Source organism: Netta rufina (assembly GCF_964035555.1).
Source record: "Netta rufina genome assembly, chromosome: 2".
Lineage (NCBI taxonomy): Eukaryota > Metazoa > Chordata > Aves > Anseriformes > Anatidae > Netta > Netta rufina.
In genome coordinates this window covers 131,658,322-131,673,389 of record NC_140124.1, presented here as the reverse complement: position 1 = coordinate 131,673,389, position 15,068 = coordinate 131,658,322, and the positions used below count along the sequence as shown (strand labels likewise).

Genomic DNA, 15,068 nt, shown 5'->3' with positions numbered 1-15,068 from the left:
GACAGCCAAGTACTAAACAATTTTGAAATCATCTGTCAAATACATCTTCCCTTTATCTGGATTTGTTACCTAGTTACTTAAAATAGGTTTGCTCATTTTCGGTTCCAGCTGTTTTCTCATTGTAGATGTAATAACACAGGTCCTCATCTCTCTAACAGGTCTTTCCTTTATTTTATCCCCCCCCCCCCCCCCCCCCCCCCCACCGGCAGGAGGTATGGTAGTATGTGAACAGGGGAAGGGAGAGAAAAAAGAAAGAGCCAAATCTACCAAGATACCACAATGTACCAAGTTACCTTTTCAATAATAGTTCCAAGAATTATATAGTAATTGAAAAAGAAATATATATATATATTCACACAGTAAAAAAAGACTAGAGCAACAGAAGTAACATGAAATACTTCTCAACATCTATGCCTTCCTACCCAATATATTCTTCTTTGTTCTCTTCAGTTACCAGTATATTTGAACCTCCTGATTTCAGCTCATGTGAGGTTACTTTTCCTAAGAGCTCCATATCCACACAGAAATACATTTCCAAGTTACACTCTTCAATGTTATTATCTCTGAGGGAATGAAAAGAAAGAAAAAAAAAGACAAAAAATCACAATGGAGGCTAAACCAGAAAAATCCATAAAACTTCAGGAAAAAGAAAACTACAAACCTTATCCAAATCAGGGAGTTGTAAAATTCAGTATCAATAGATTCTAGATCCTTAATAGTAAGTTTCTTGCTCAGCATTCGTTTGTAGAAAGGCAGAGAAAAACCAGTGTCAATAAATTTCCCATGAAACAATGCCTGTTGAACAGAAAAAAAAAAAGTCTGTTTGATTTTTATTGAATTGCTAAATTTACTTTTCCTTTCTCCTTCAAATAATAAAAAATAGCAGTAGCAGCTTGGTACTTATAAAGAACAAACCACTACATTTAGTGAGAAGACACTAATATGATTATGATTATAATATGAGAACATATATGAAATATATAAAATTTCATATGATTATATATATGGCAAAGTTTATCCAAACATATGTTGTCATTATGATTTAGATTTCCTTTGATAAAAAAAAAACACTTCTCATAAAGAATACAGTCTATGAAAAGAGGAAATTACAAAGTTTCCTCTTTATTATGTGGGTTGGTATGTATGCCAAGTGTTATTTGATCTTACTTGAGCATATTATTTGAGCTTATATGAGTACTACTGAACTTTTTCACTACATGCATAAATCCTGCAAAATCATCCTTTATGCAATGCTACTGCAGGTTGTAAAACAATTTAAAGAACAAACACAGAAAGTTTCTGAAAGAGCTTTCAGAATCACATTCTTTATAGGTAACAGCACTAGAAAAGATATCCTGTTCTATACCAAAAATCAAACTGGAAAAAAAAGTCACACTTCTCTCACCCCTCATACGCAAAGGGTGTGATCTAGTTTGCAGTTCTGAAGCATAATACTATGCGTGCATGCACACACACACAGAGGATTAGCCTTTATACAGACTCAGTGCTTCTGAAAGCTAACAGAGTACAGGTACTACTGTGCAAACATTAGTTTTTCTCATCCTTACCCAGTTTAACTTCTTCACTAAAATAGCTCTTAAAAATCATTTGAAACATAAGCCACAGTATTGAATTTGCTGCCTGTCTCTCCCTGCACCTAAATTCCATCACCGGAAAAGCCAGTGTAACAGTCCATTTTCTCCAGAAAAAGGAAATGTTCCTCTTTCCCCCCCCCCACACACATTCCAATTTGCCCTCTCCAGATTACGCTAGCAAGCATTTTCTTCTGCTTTAGGAGAGATTAAAAAGCTTCCCCTGGTAGGCCTTTATTTGTTTACTTATTTTTAAACCAGTCTAGAATTCTCACCGGAGAGTGAGCTGATAGAAAGAGACACATTAAATGTTGAGTGTGACATCCAGCCATATGACTTCCTGTTTTTTTTTGTTTTGTTTTGTTTTTCAGAAGTAGGCTCTTAATTCATCTCATTTAATAGCTATAGTAATCTTAGAGCAAACCATTTAAGTTTTATCAGTTAATCGCATTTAACAGCTTTTTGTTATAGAGTAACACAATTAATAGAGTACACAAAGTAATATACGATATGCATTCTTCCATTTAACCCAGTTTCAGATGAAAATGTCTGTGGTTATTTCAATACCTCTGCAGCGTTATTAAATGGGGAAACTGGCCATAAGATCTTCGAAATTGAAGGTGTTACCATCAAAACAGAACAAATTTATGTGTCAAGAAGAAACTACAACAAAAGCAAAAGAAACAGCCCCAGCCTAACTTATCTTAACTCTAAAAGTATTTTTCCAATTACACTTCACTCGCACTTGTTCTGATTTCATGCAAAAAGCCCGAGCAACAGGAGAAGACAACAGTATCTTCAATATGCCTACGGCAGGGAGGTTGGAACAAGATGATCTTTGAGGTTCCTTCCAACCCAAGCCACTCTATGAAATCTGAAAAAAACAACCAAACCAAACCAAAACAAAAAACCTCATCTACTCTTTTTGGTGTCACTGTTCACCATTTCTAGGAAGGTACTGGGGACTACCTGTAGACATCATGATCACATAGCAAGAAGATCGTATCACTAGATGGAGGGAAAGAAATGTGCCGTGGTATAGCAAGACACACAGACACTTGGCTCAGTGATACCAGAAGGAATGAAGATATGCGTCTTCAGTTTTCAGTTCAAGAGAAACGTGATGGCAGTGCATCAGGATGCTATCAGCTCCCTGCAAGCTTCTGCCCTCCCCGGTATGAGACCTTTGTATCCAAATAAGCATGTTTAATTTAAGGCTCATTGTACTGCAAAACATTTCTAACTGAAGAGCCTTTTTAAGGAAAATACTAGTCACATTTTTCAGAGCATCAGTATTCATACAATCAAACAACAGTCTGCATGAAGTACACACATCTAATTGACAACAATAAAATGTTATATTGAATGTCATATTCTCTTTTATCACCATCCCAGGAAAATTCAGTGGTTAAGAGACTTAACTCTCAGGAAATGTTTTGGGTCAATAACCTTACATGCCTTAATCTTCCATTTCCTGGGATTAATATAACCTTTAAAAAACAGAAAAACAAATACTATTCAGGAATAAATGTACAGCTACAGCAAAAAATAACCTTAAAAATCTAACCTACCATGGCAATAAAGCGCCCAATGAAACAGAAATATGAAAGATGGTCAGGATTGATTGTTGATGCTGGATTTATCTGCAGGCAATAGTTGCTCTTGCCAGCATATTCAAATAGGCAGTACATAGGGTTCAGTACTTCATGGGAAAGCAAGAAAAACCATTCTCTAAGGAAAGAAAAACATTTATACACATAAAAACCATCAGATACAAATGTTTATCACCATTCCCCTTTGGTAAACTAGCAAAATGGTCAAAACATATGCAAATTTAGAAAAATTACATGAACAGAATTACAATCACAGAAGAAATAAGGCATTATACACTTCTTAAATATAAAAGAAATCCATAATTAAAATCTATAATGTTACAAAATCATGGTTTCCAAAGTTTATAAACGATTGTTGTCACCTAGAACACACTGTCATAGATAGGTTTTAGCTGCACACTAGTAACTTTTTTGCTTACAGAATCCTTGCCTCAACCAGTACACACCATTTATCCTCATTATGCCTGCATTTACTGCATACAACTCAAATTTCTATTAAAAAATATAAGCAACTTAGGTAAAATAAAACAGAACCCCTTATTTCCTTTCCCAATCTGACAGCAGAACATACACCAAGTTACAGCAATTTAACAAATTACCATGCATCAGCTAAGCCAATAGGACACAACAATGTGAAAATACGTTTTTGTTGAGGTTTAACTAATACATTTTATTCACCAGTTTCGTATCTTTCAACTCAACTGACCTGAAATTATAATAGAATCTGGTATTTCCATGTCAGGATAGCTGATTTTTACAATACTTGTCACTTTATAGTATCTTTAATATAACCAAAGACTTTTAGGAACTTTAGTATCAGACCCTAAATACTTGAAACTGAATAACCAGACCTAGGGGAAAGCTGCAAAAAAACAAAAGTCTGTTCTGTAACAGTGGCAGGAACAGAATTCTCTTTGAATGCCCTTCAGCTGTCACATTTAATAGATACCTTTTCTATCCCTGTATTTACCTGAAATCAGGGAATAAAAATTAGAAGCTTGCAGGGTTATTTCTCCTAACAGTTCTGTGAAACTCAAGTCATGGATCGTGACTTGCTACTGTATGACTGTATGCTTCCAACCCAAAGGACATTTAGAAAGAAAAAAAAAAAAAAAAAAAAAAGAAAAGAAAAAAAAGGATACCAGAATACCATAACCCTATTGTTTTTTTTGCATCTTTTAATAAGCACAAGAATGTTGCACACCATTCTATGCAAGTTTTGTACTGAGGCAGTTATATTAACTCTGTGTAGCAATATCAAATTTAATAAGCATTTAAATTAGATCAAAGCCAGATAGAAATTAGTCATCAGAAAGAAGTTAATAAAAGCAATATATTTTTCATGTTAACAGCCAGAACTAGCCACAGGATAAAGTATCAGGTTAGTCTTGCTAAAGAGAAGGTAAACATCTGGAGGGAACACACAGAGTTTAGCCTGCTAAGAGACAGGACAATAAATCATGTGCATCAGCTTTCTGTATTTATATTAATGCAGTATTACATTAGCAAGCCAGTACACATACTCAGTATCACTTAAGAATTCTCAGCTAAATTACAACGAGATCCTTGACGTTTCTCAGTTTCACATTCAAAATCTTGGGTAAAACTTATTACTTAAACTATGAAACTATACTACTTACTTTTTAAAAAAAAAAAAATTATTCTGCTACCTGTTGTGACTAATACTCTTCAGTTAAGTTAATCTAACATTACTTCTCTGGAAAACACCATTTCTCTGGAACAGATTACTTGAACTCTCCTGGTTACCATCTTACACTTAAAGTCAGTATGATAGGAACACCAAACAAAACAAAACAAAAGCATGCAAAGCAAAAAGTGTAGCCTATCCAAAAAGCCTATGTGCTATTGTAATTCAGAAGCATAAGCACCCACTAATCCAAAGCTCAAACGTCTGAAGCATATTTCCTTACTTGAAAATGCTATTCATTTTAACTGAACTTCATTATAACACAGTTAGCTGCATAGATAGAGAACAAAATCAAAACAGAATACATTCACATTAAAAAAAAAAAAAAAAAAGGAAATTTCACCTATGGCTATGTCTAGTTTCATGGGTGTGCAGTAGTAATGAATTTTCATCCTAAAGGTAACATTTCAGTCAAATAATTCACAGCAGTAATGAGTGGTTGGTTATCCTCTATATGGGCAACAGAACACACTTTGTGTATGATTTTCCAACTTGTGCTCTAGTTGTTGCACATTCCTGTACAGCCTACACAGTCCTCTGCTGTTACCTTATGCCTGCACGACTCTCTTCTTGTTTACATCCTGTCTGCATGTATCAGCCCCAATCTGGTATTTGCTTGTTTGACTTTCTCTAAGTAAGCAAAAGAATTTATTTTTCCACTATCTTAATTTTCAGGAAAGATGAACTGTCTGGTAGAAACTTCCTGAAATAATTTAGTCAAAAGCAATTAATTGGCATTAAAAAAAAAAAAAAAAAAAAAAAAAAGCCAATTTAAGCATCAGTCTTTGTCAAAGAACTTAATAACTGAGATCACAGTTTTTCTAACACAAGGTCATAACCCGTAACAATTGCCAGTTTGCCAGTTCTGCCAGTTCTACCTTCTTAATATACTATCAGGAGCTAAAGAAGTAACCAGGGTGACACAGCAAAAGCAAGCTAACAGAATAACATTACAAATCAAGGTTAAAGTGCTAATAAAAACCGAACACCTACGTTAAACAAATTTTCTTTTACCTTGCCAAGCCACCATAATCCAGTCCTTCTTCTCCTCTGAATATAACATATAATCTTCTCCTCAAATCATAGGGTTTTAATGCCATAATCTATTAAAAGAATCAAAATTTGTAATAAACTATAGATGATGCACTTTCAATGCAATTGCTCCTTCAAATTCAGATTTTATTTAATTGGTACAGATATCCCACATATGCCAAATGTTTACACAGATGTGAAAAGCAATTAGTCCAACTCATGAAACATTGAGTCAATGAACTGAATACAAAAATATCAAACTCTGACTCAAAATCCCTTAGCAGCACACTGATAGCAAGTAGGGGAAATTATCACTAAATGGTTGTTACACTGTTCTTACACTCTTCCAAAGGTATACATTACCAGCCACTCCTAAAGGAAAATAGGCTAAAAGGCTTTTCATCTGACATATTACATATTTTTGCTTTTAGACAAATAACATGATTTCCTCTAATCCAAAATAAGTGTACTGCTCCCATTAATGATATACTGCTTGGTTACAGAGAATCCTTCTCATGATGTTTCAATGGAACAAATACAACAAGCATTTTGATTGTTACAAAGAAAAAGGAGAGAACATACACTTGCTACTGATTGAAGTTCAATATAAGCATTAATTACACAGATTTAACCTTTGAAGGGTAAAGCAGAGCACCAGTTTTAATTGGAAAAGATAAACATTTTGTTTTGTATATATATACACATTAAAAAAAAAAAGAAAGAAAAGCAAATATGATGTGCTTAGGTTAATATGGTATGCAATATGGTTCAGTTTTGGAAATCTTTATTTCCAAATAAAGTGGTATATGTAAAAAAAATTAACAAGAAAAGCACAGACAAGGTCACAAAATAGAAATCCACTGATGATTAATAAATAACCAGAAACCACACACCTAATTCAAAAACATTTGAATTATAAACAGTTGGGAGCTAAAAAATATTTTTTAAAGTTAACATATACGTTACTTCTTTTCTTACAGTCCTCCCTAACCTCCCTGCCCCTCTTTGGCTAATACCAGAGGAAGATTACTGTGCTTGAAGGACTGTTAGACTGAACTAGGTATGGCTATTTTTGTTCTTACGTTTTTTTCTGAATAAACATAAAGACAACAAATTTTGCAGGCTTACTTGCTGGAAGGAATCCTCAAACAAAGTCTGTCTGGATACATTGATTTTCACATGGCTTGGCAGTGCATTGGACTGTAATCATAAGGTAATCGTGTTAAAAGGCAGAAACTATAACTGTAAATTCAAATAGTTTCAAAAAGTAAACAATTACTTAATCAGTACCTGACACAAGTAACGGAAATGAGCAAGTTTCCACCTAAAGCTACGCTCGTAAGCAATCTGTGGCCCTTTATTTCTGTAAGGGAATATATTTGAGATGCATTAAATACACAGATGTCAAACAACACATTCAACACTAAACAACAGCTTGCAGATTTCAATAATACATTAAAAACTGTGATCATAAGACACAATCAACAAATGAAAATCCTTAATATATGCCCTGACTTCTTTTTTATATAGCTTCCCAAGGAAACAAAAAGCAGCTGATGATTGACCAGTCTTCCATTCGTTGGCTGTGCAACACACACCTATTTTGTTGTTGTTTTTGTTATTAAAGACAATAGCAAAAAAAAAAAAAAAAAACTACCAAATTTGGAAGAAAGGTAGAGATTTTGAGGATTTCAAATTCCTATCAATTTTGTAAAAATTAGAATACAGCTTAAGGAAAGACACCTAAAAGGAAAGACAGCTGAAGTGAAAGACTGCAGTACGATCTCAGTCACATTATAGTCACCCAAAGATCAACAAAAAATCAAGGATCAACAATGAAGGCTTCAGGTGCTTGTGAACTATGAAGAAATTTATGGAACGCTAATCTATAGGCTCTTTGAAAAAGAGGCCATCAACACATCAAAGGTAAATCCAGTAAGCTCTACACAAAACATTAAGACAGGTACACATCAGTTGGGTCAATCCTTCTGACTAACCAATTAAAAAAAAAAAAAAAAGAATAAAAAAAGATTTTAATATAAAAATGTAGAGAAGTATTCCGAATTTGCTTGCTGAGGCATTAATATTGCTACAGAATATGTAACTATAAGCAATACTCCTCACAATCATTTCCTGCTTCCTTGAAAAATTTGTCTATTAGTTATATTAGTTGAATTTACAAGTTTACCTTATTTCCCCTCTCAGTTTATAGTGCCAATACAATCTTGTTATTTGAACAGTGTATAAAAACTATTTAACATTAAAGCAGTACGGTGAAACGTGGCATAGAAAAAAAAAAGACAATTAAAGGCTAAAAGTTGATTTACAGGACAATGATTTGCTCTTTATTGTTCAATTCTAGCTAAACATAGATTGTTTTCCAATACGAGAAGAACTTCATCATTAAACTGTAACAAATTAAAACATTTGAGACTACACTTAATTTCTCACTTACACAGAAGATTTCCCAGTACGAGGATCATTGAAGGTGGTGGTTCTAGTATTGTGATCAACAAAGTATCGCACACCTTCTCTAGTATATCTGATTTCCCAGCCCTCTGGAAGCGGGTCCTCATTTTGTAAACTGCAGAAAAAAATTGCAGAGAGTACTTTTTCCCCCCACGTCATGACGTTTAAAATAACAGTTAAGCAAGATCTTTTTCTGTGCAGTCAATTTACACACCTACCCTTGAGTTCGAGGGTCTTCCCATTGTGTTGTCTTTGTGTTATGATTTACAAAATACACCCTATCATTTGAATCCACTCTCCTTTCTATGGGAAAAAAGAAAAAAAAGGCAAACAAAACCAAAAATAAACTATACAACAATTGCATTCCAAATTTCTTTAACTGTCCTTTCCTGAAATCAACAGCTAATTAACTTACCCCAGCCTGGTGGCAAAGGCCCAAGTGGATCATTTTCTGCTGATAACATTGAAGCCTATTTATAAACAAAAGGACATTCAGTTAGGCAAGTATTATTCACCTTTCTTTTTCCCATAATGTGTTTCAAGATTACCATGAGTTCTGAAGACTGTGCATTCTGAACACCATGCCATTTTTAGTCTGTTTTTACGGAAAAGCATAATTATGTGATAATATATCACTTGTGCTCTTGCCTCCACTACTTCCAACCCCACATACCATCCCTTCCCTTCCTAGAGCAAACCTGAGAGAGCCAGTGATCTTGAAGATGTACAGTTCACAACAGTTTTATGAAAACACATATAAGCAGTGCTTCTTGTTTAAGAATATGCTTTACTTTTAATTAACATTTGAAATTAAGTGTGAAAGCACAATGACTACTGCCAATATAGGTTTTTTTTTTGGTTCCTCAATAGCAGATATCTTTTCTGAGTGTTTAGCTGTTTTCAAACTTTGTTGTTCTTTGGAAGAACAGTCGCATTCCATTAAAATGTTCAGATGTTTAAAATTATACTAACACACAATAAGGTTAAAAGGGGAAAAATAATTATTTTAAAAAATATATTAAATTATTATAAACTATGCTAAACTTCTAATAAACTGTAACCTTGCAAAAGTCTCCCAGTAGCTCCCAGGAATATAATGTAAGGAATAAAGAGAATATAAAAGGCAGAAATCCCCCAGACTGCAGGATCCATGCTCTAATTTATAATCAAAAGCATCACCCCCTATAACTTTTTGGATGGAAAATTCACCTATCTAGTTACGTGTTACTGTTCTTTTGTGCACAATTAAATTTTGATAAGTGGAAACCAATCTACGTTTTCCAAAGGGTATCTAAAAGGATCACCTTACTGCTAATACTGCTTTGGTTTTCAATAGCATTAGCAATACAAAAATCTCAAATCCATCTAAGAGTTTACAAACACCAAATTCAGGCAAGAAAAGCTACAGTATTTTTCATGTTTTCCTGTGAAATACAAACAGAGCAAGGATTAGAAGAAAATGCAATGGACACTCAAGATCAGGCTATTAGATGTGAAGAGAGAATTACCACCATCTCATCAACAAATGCACTTAGCCTTTTCTGCTTTTGGAATCTATACAGTCACAATGACCCTGTAACCAAAGACTTCTCTGTGGTGAGTATAGGAAGAATAGCACAGAACAAAAAATGCTATCTGCCAAAGATGTGAATGGTGGTATGATTCAGAGTTTTCTGATCTTCTTAATGGGCCCAAAGGTTTATATGTGGCTGCTGGCTAATGCACATTTACAGAACAAACTGTAACGCTAGGCAGTGGCCCCATTTCAATGAGCCAGATTCAATAACAAAAGCAGCACAGTATATTAACCCAAGTAAAGCATTCATTAATATGTCACATTATTTCTAGTACCTAGTCTCTCTCTGAGCTAATTCATATTTCTACATGGTACTGCACTGTATGCTGCATATTAAAACTAAGATGTTAAAATAGTAAACAAGCAGTGTCTTGTATTCTGCTTTAATAATGAAGGTCCATCCTTAGAAAACAGTCTATGACATTCAAAAATAATTTTACACATCAGCATGCTTTGAGCTTTTGAATTGATATGAGGTAACCATCTAAAGGATGAAGAAGGCTGTTCTATCTAGCCAATACTGTGATTGTAAGTAAACACATAATAACATTTGAATGTTTCTAACAGCTATCATTTAGTAGTAAGCAGCGTTTTTTAAATAAAGTTATATTAATTTTTCCAAGCTTTTTTTTTTTTTTAAAAAAAAAAAGAAACAACTCTTACTTTGGATAAGTATTCATTTCATGGAAGTGTTTTTCCACTTATAGATATTACTTTTTTTATTATTTTTTTTTTAGTTCATTTGACTGCATATAGTTGCAGGATGTTAAATGTATTAAAAACCAGTAACTTCAGCAAGTTACACTGCAACTAGTTATGTGCCTATTAAGAGATTTAAAAAAAAAATTGAAGCAAGAAGTCTGAAGCAACTTCTCTCATATTAAATATTTTGAAATATCTAAGTAGTCTTTCCAGGTAGAACTACTCCACAACTGGGTGCAAGTAACAATGGATTTGGCTGAGGATAAACTAATACTAAGTCTGTACGTAGTAATACAATCGCTGCTACATTCCATAAAATAGATTATAAGAAAAAAAAGGACTACCTACTGTTATGACAACACAACAAAAGAGAATGAAGCTAGAAAGAAATGCATATAAATCAAAAGCAAGATAATTCCAGTCCCCAGTTTGAAAGAAGTACCACTGAGAAGAACACAATAGAAAAAGTAAAAGTAATTAAAATAACTATACTCTATCCACTTTAATTTCTTCATATGGTTTAGCTTTGACTATTCAAGGTAGCTGAAATATTCCATCATTTATTAAGAGGATTAATTCACTTTTTTCCAAAAAAAAAAATAATTTATAATCTCACTTACAAACTGCTATATAAGCAGAGCTCTGATGTGTCACCAGAGGAAGTTACCTGTGGTTTGACCACAACATTTCTAAAAGAAATGTATACAGCACCACTTAAATTAAAACAGTAACAACAAAAAACCTGCATTCACATTCTCTTCAATATCATTTCAATTTTTTCTTCCCCCCAAAAATTTGAGTTTTAGGTATGCAACTGATGCACTACTTAAAAAATAGAACTGTAAAGAGATGCAAAATAGCATGCAAGCAGTCCAATTATTTTTATTTTCCTTCAAGCATATTCTGTCTGACAAATTCTAATTTGATGATTCTAAGGTCAGAAAGGACATGTATATTCTGTACTCTGAGAGAGAATAAATCTAGCTCAAAACCAAATAAATCTCAGGGTCAGGAAAAGTGAGAGTTTTCTGAGATATCTGAGGTCTATCAAATTCAAAGGAAAGTTAAGTATCCAGATGTATAGAGTCCTAGTCCAGAAGTCAAAATGATGCTGATTCAGACTTATACTGCAACAGTTTCTTCTCAAAGCACTCCAGCTTCAAGTTGAATTTGTTCAACTCAATTAAATTAATTTATCATTAATTAAATTTATCAATTTTATTAATTTATTATTTTTATTAATTAAAATAATTTATCATTAATTAAATTGATTAAAGCATCACTTATCATTAATTAAATTAAGATCCTATCCTAGAGACTTAAGAGAATGAACAGTTACAATAAAGCGTTTAGGACAACAGTGACATGCAGGCATCATCTTTAACTGCAGAAAAAACAACTATCCCATTTATCTCATTAGAAATGAAAAAAATCTGTCTCAAGAAATATCTTCTTTGAAGCTACTCATGATACTTTCTTCCAACAGTTAAGTGAGCAACTATCTGAGAGAAATGGAAAGCTGTATTAGAAATTCCAGAGATGAACCAGGTGACTTAGCTTCAAAATGAGCTCAAAGTAAAAGAATTACCACACCTGTACTGATGAGAGACTCCTAATCACTAGGGAAGTTCTGAATGCCATTTAATATTCAAAATGCCCAAATCCCATCTTTTACACTCCTTTTCAGTTAAGGGAGTGCTCTACTTTTACCTGTTACTACAGTCATTGAAAGTCTTAAGTATCATACAGTCCACAAAGCTCAAGTTAGGAAGGAGATTCAGAAGGGAGTACTTTTTTCTTGAATGATGATTCTTACAAACTTTGTGAACAGAATCAGTTGAATTGTTGATGAGAAATATAACACATATGGTTGAATGGTTATTAAAGCATTTTAGAAAAATCAAACAGGAAGTATACCAATATCTCTATTCATGTCTAAATTTTATGCAAAAATTACCGAATAGAGGTATCGTTGGTTAAATTGTTGCATAGCTCCCTGCAGTTGATTACGCTGAGATTGCCATTGCTCAAAGTTCCTGACTGATTCCATTGTTGGTCGTTGCCATGTTGTTGTTCTGGTGTTATGGTCCACATAGTAAACTCTTCCGCGATCGTCAACTCTTCTTTCCCAGCTACCAAGAAACACAAATGTTAACAGTTATGTTTTTCAGTACCATTACATAACTGATTTTCTCTTTATGCTAAGTTCCTAGATAGTATTTGAATGAATTAATGAGAGTGACAGTCATGTTTTTAATTTCTAAAGCATGCAAAAGTACTCCCCAGCTTCATTGGTAGAAGAACAAATACACTGAGCAAACAAGACTGCAGGAAATAGCATCCTCAGCTCTTTCTGTCACCTCAGTTTTAACTTTGCAATTTCCTGTGACCATGAACAAGTTGGCAGGTTTCACACACACAAAATAAACAACCATATTTTCTGAGAATCAGAAGTCAGGAACAAGAGCACTGCAGCGAGTCGTGCCATCTAAATAAGGGTGGTAAAGCGTTCATTTTTTAATGTTTACGTTTTAAAGGAAGAAAAACAGAATTTAGCAGCTACATTTGAACAAGTCATCAGAATGAGACATATATATACACCAATATACTTATGCAAATTAACACAATTCTAAGCTAACTGAAAGTTAAGGTTTCTTAATATATACGAGCTGCACATATTTTCTATTTCTTAGTAAGCAGCTCATATTTTCAATGAGCTGCTTACTACAAACATGACTGTAGTTCTTCTTGCACCAACCAAACAACAACATAAAAATAGTACTATTACTGGATTTAAATTAAAAAAAAAAGTCTACATTACCCAGGAGGTAAGGGCTGTGGTCTTTCCCATGTTGTAGTTCGCGTGTTGTGATCAACATAATAGGTTCTACCATGAGGATCCTTTCTTTGCTCCCATCTTCAAGACAAAAAAGACTTCCATATAAGTCAAGGTGAAAGCATTTCTTTAGGAATTATTTCTCACTAAGCAAAAAAAAGCACTTTGCTATTGAATGAACACACAATGATCCAAAACTCATTCTGAAACACCAAAGACAACTCACACTAGAATAAAAATCATTTACTTCCTGCTTCCTGCTGGAACTGGTATCACCATGAAAATTTCTTTAAGGAACTTGGTACGTAAAATGAGCGTACATCAATATTCACAAACATTTCCAAATTCTATTTAAGGTATCTGAAAACAAGCCAAGTAATTAACTACACACAGTCTGTATGCTAAAATAACTAAATTCAGAAAGTTTAGAGACATTCTTTGCATTTTCAAGTACTTGCCTCTCACAAAAAAAAAAAAAGGTAATCTACATTTTGAAGCACTGTTCCTTATACCCAACAAACAACAGGATCTTTCAGAGTGTCAGAGTGAACCTGAAACGCGGGCTAGATAATTTCCTATCCTGGTAAATTCTGTATCTGATATCCCTGGGGATTACTTCTTCACTTTTAGTTGCAAAGCCCTTACAATGAAGATGGACAGAGGACCAAACATTACAAGCAATTCAAGTTTCATGCTCTTGAGAACTGCTGTAATACAATACATGCCATTTCTAAATGGGAGAGGAAAACTGGATTAGACAATGAACCGAAGCCCTTGTTTGTGTTAGATGTATGCTTTTCTTATAAATGTAATTAATTAGCTCCTAAAAGTATAGGCAGAACATCTTGCTTGCTACTCACAGAATTTGATGTGCATTTCCTCACTATTACAAAGTATCCTATAAAACTCCTGGAAATGCTTTCTGCAGTTCAAGAGGTTAAATGGCAAGACTATGATGTGATAAAAGAGAAGCAAATAATATTTTAATAATAATTGTAGTATTTCCCTACACAGTACATACCATACATCTGTCTTTCTAGATTCCTGTTTTCATGTTTATCCAAATGCAGAAGCTCAAGCGAACTGTCCCTAATTACTTACTGAACCTGTTTCAGAGGGAGCAGATACAAGGCAGGCTCTCAGAAAGATCAGCTGCAATGGCATAAATTATATACGCTTTGGGAATAAACTGTCTGTGTTCAAAAATGCTAAAATAGTTAGTATTTCAAATATCACAGAAATTTCAGCATCCTCAGTTAGTTACTGAAAACACCTTCTCACCCAAACATGAAAGCATTCGGTTTTTTGTTTGCTTTGTTTAAGATTGATATATGTATTGGAACATGTATCATATTTTTATTAAATGTTTAAGCATATCTTTAATTGTGTACTTAAGGTTTAGGACTACAGCAGTAGTCTCAGACAGTTTCATAGAAATAACAGTTTCTAGTTATTCTGAGCATATACAGAAACTTCAAATCTTTGTTTTTAACATTATCGGTTATATTCCTATGCTGCAAGTACCTACAAGTATTTGTAG

The 15,068-nt window shown here is 33.7% G+C and overlaps 1 protein-coding gene across 2 annotated transcripts in view; it reads right to left on the bottom strand.

The window, feature by feature from the left end:
- WWP1 (WW domain containing E3 ubiquitin protein ligase 1) overlaps positions 1–15,068 on the bottom strand; it is a 61,290-nt gene that overhangs the window by 7,933 nt on the left and 38,289 nt on the right. For both annotated transcript variants that reach the window (XM_084306796.1, XM_084306797.1), the window contains exons 9-19: positions 13,514–13,609; positions 12,650–12,824; positions 8,830–8,884; positions 8,633–8,717; positions 8,401–8,529; positions 7,236–7,308; positions 7,074–7,145; positions 5,928–6,016; positions 3,164–3,323; positions 662–795; positions 423–563 (exon numbers count right to left, since the gene is read on the bottom strand). In XM_084306796.1, the coding sequence (XP_084162922.1) occupies positions 423–563; positions 662–795; positions 3,164–3,323; positions 5,928–6,016; positions 7,074–7,145; positions 7,236–7,308; positions 8,401–8,529; positions 8,633–8,717; positions 8,830–8,884; positions 12,650–12,824; positions 13,514–13,609 (1,209 nt within the window). The remainder of the gene's footprint in view (positions 1–422; positions 564–661; positions 796–3,163; positions 3,324–5,927; positions 6,017–7,073; positions 7,146–7,235; positions 7,309–8,400; positions 8,530–8,632; positions 8,718–8,829; positions 8,885–12,649; positions 12,825–13,513; positions 13,610–15,068) is intronic.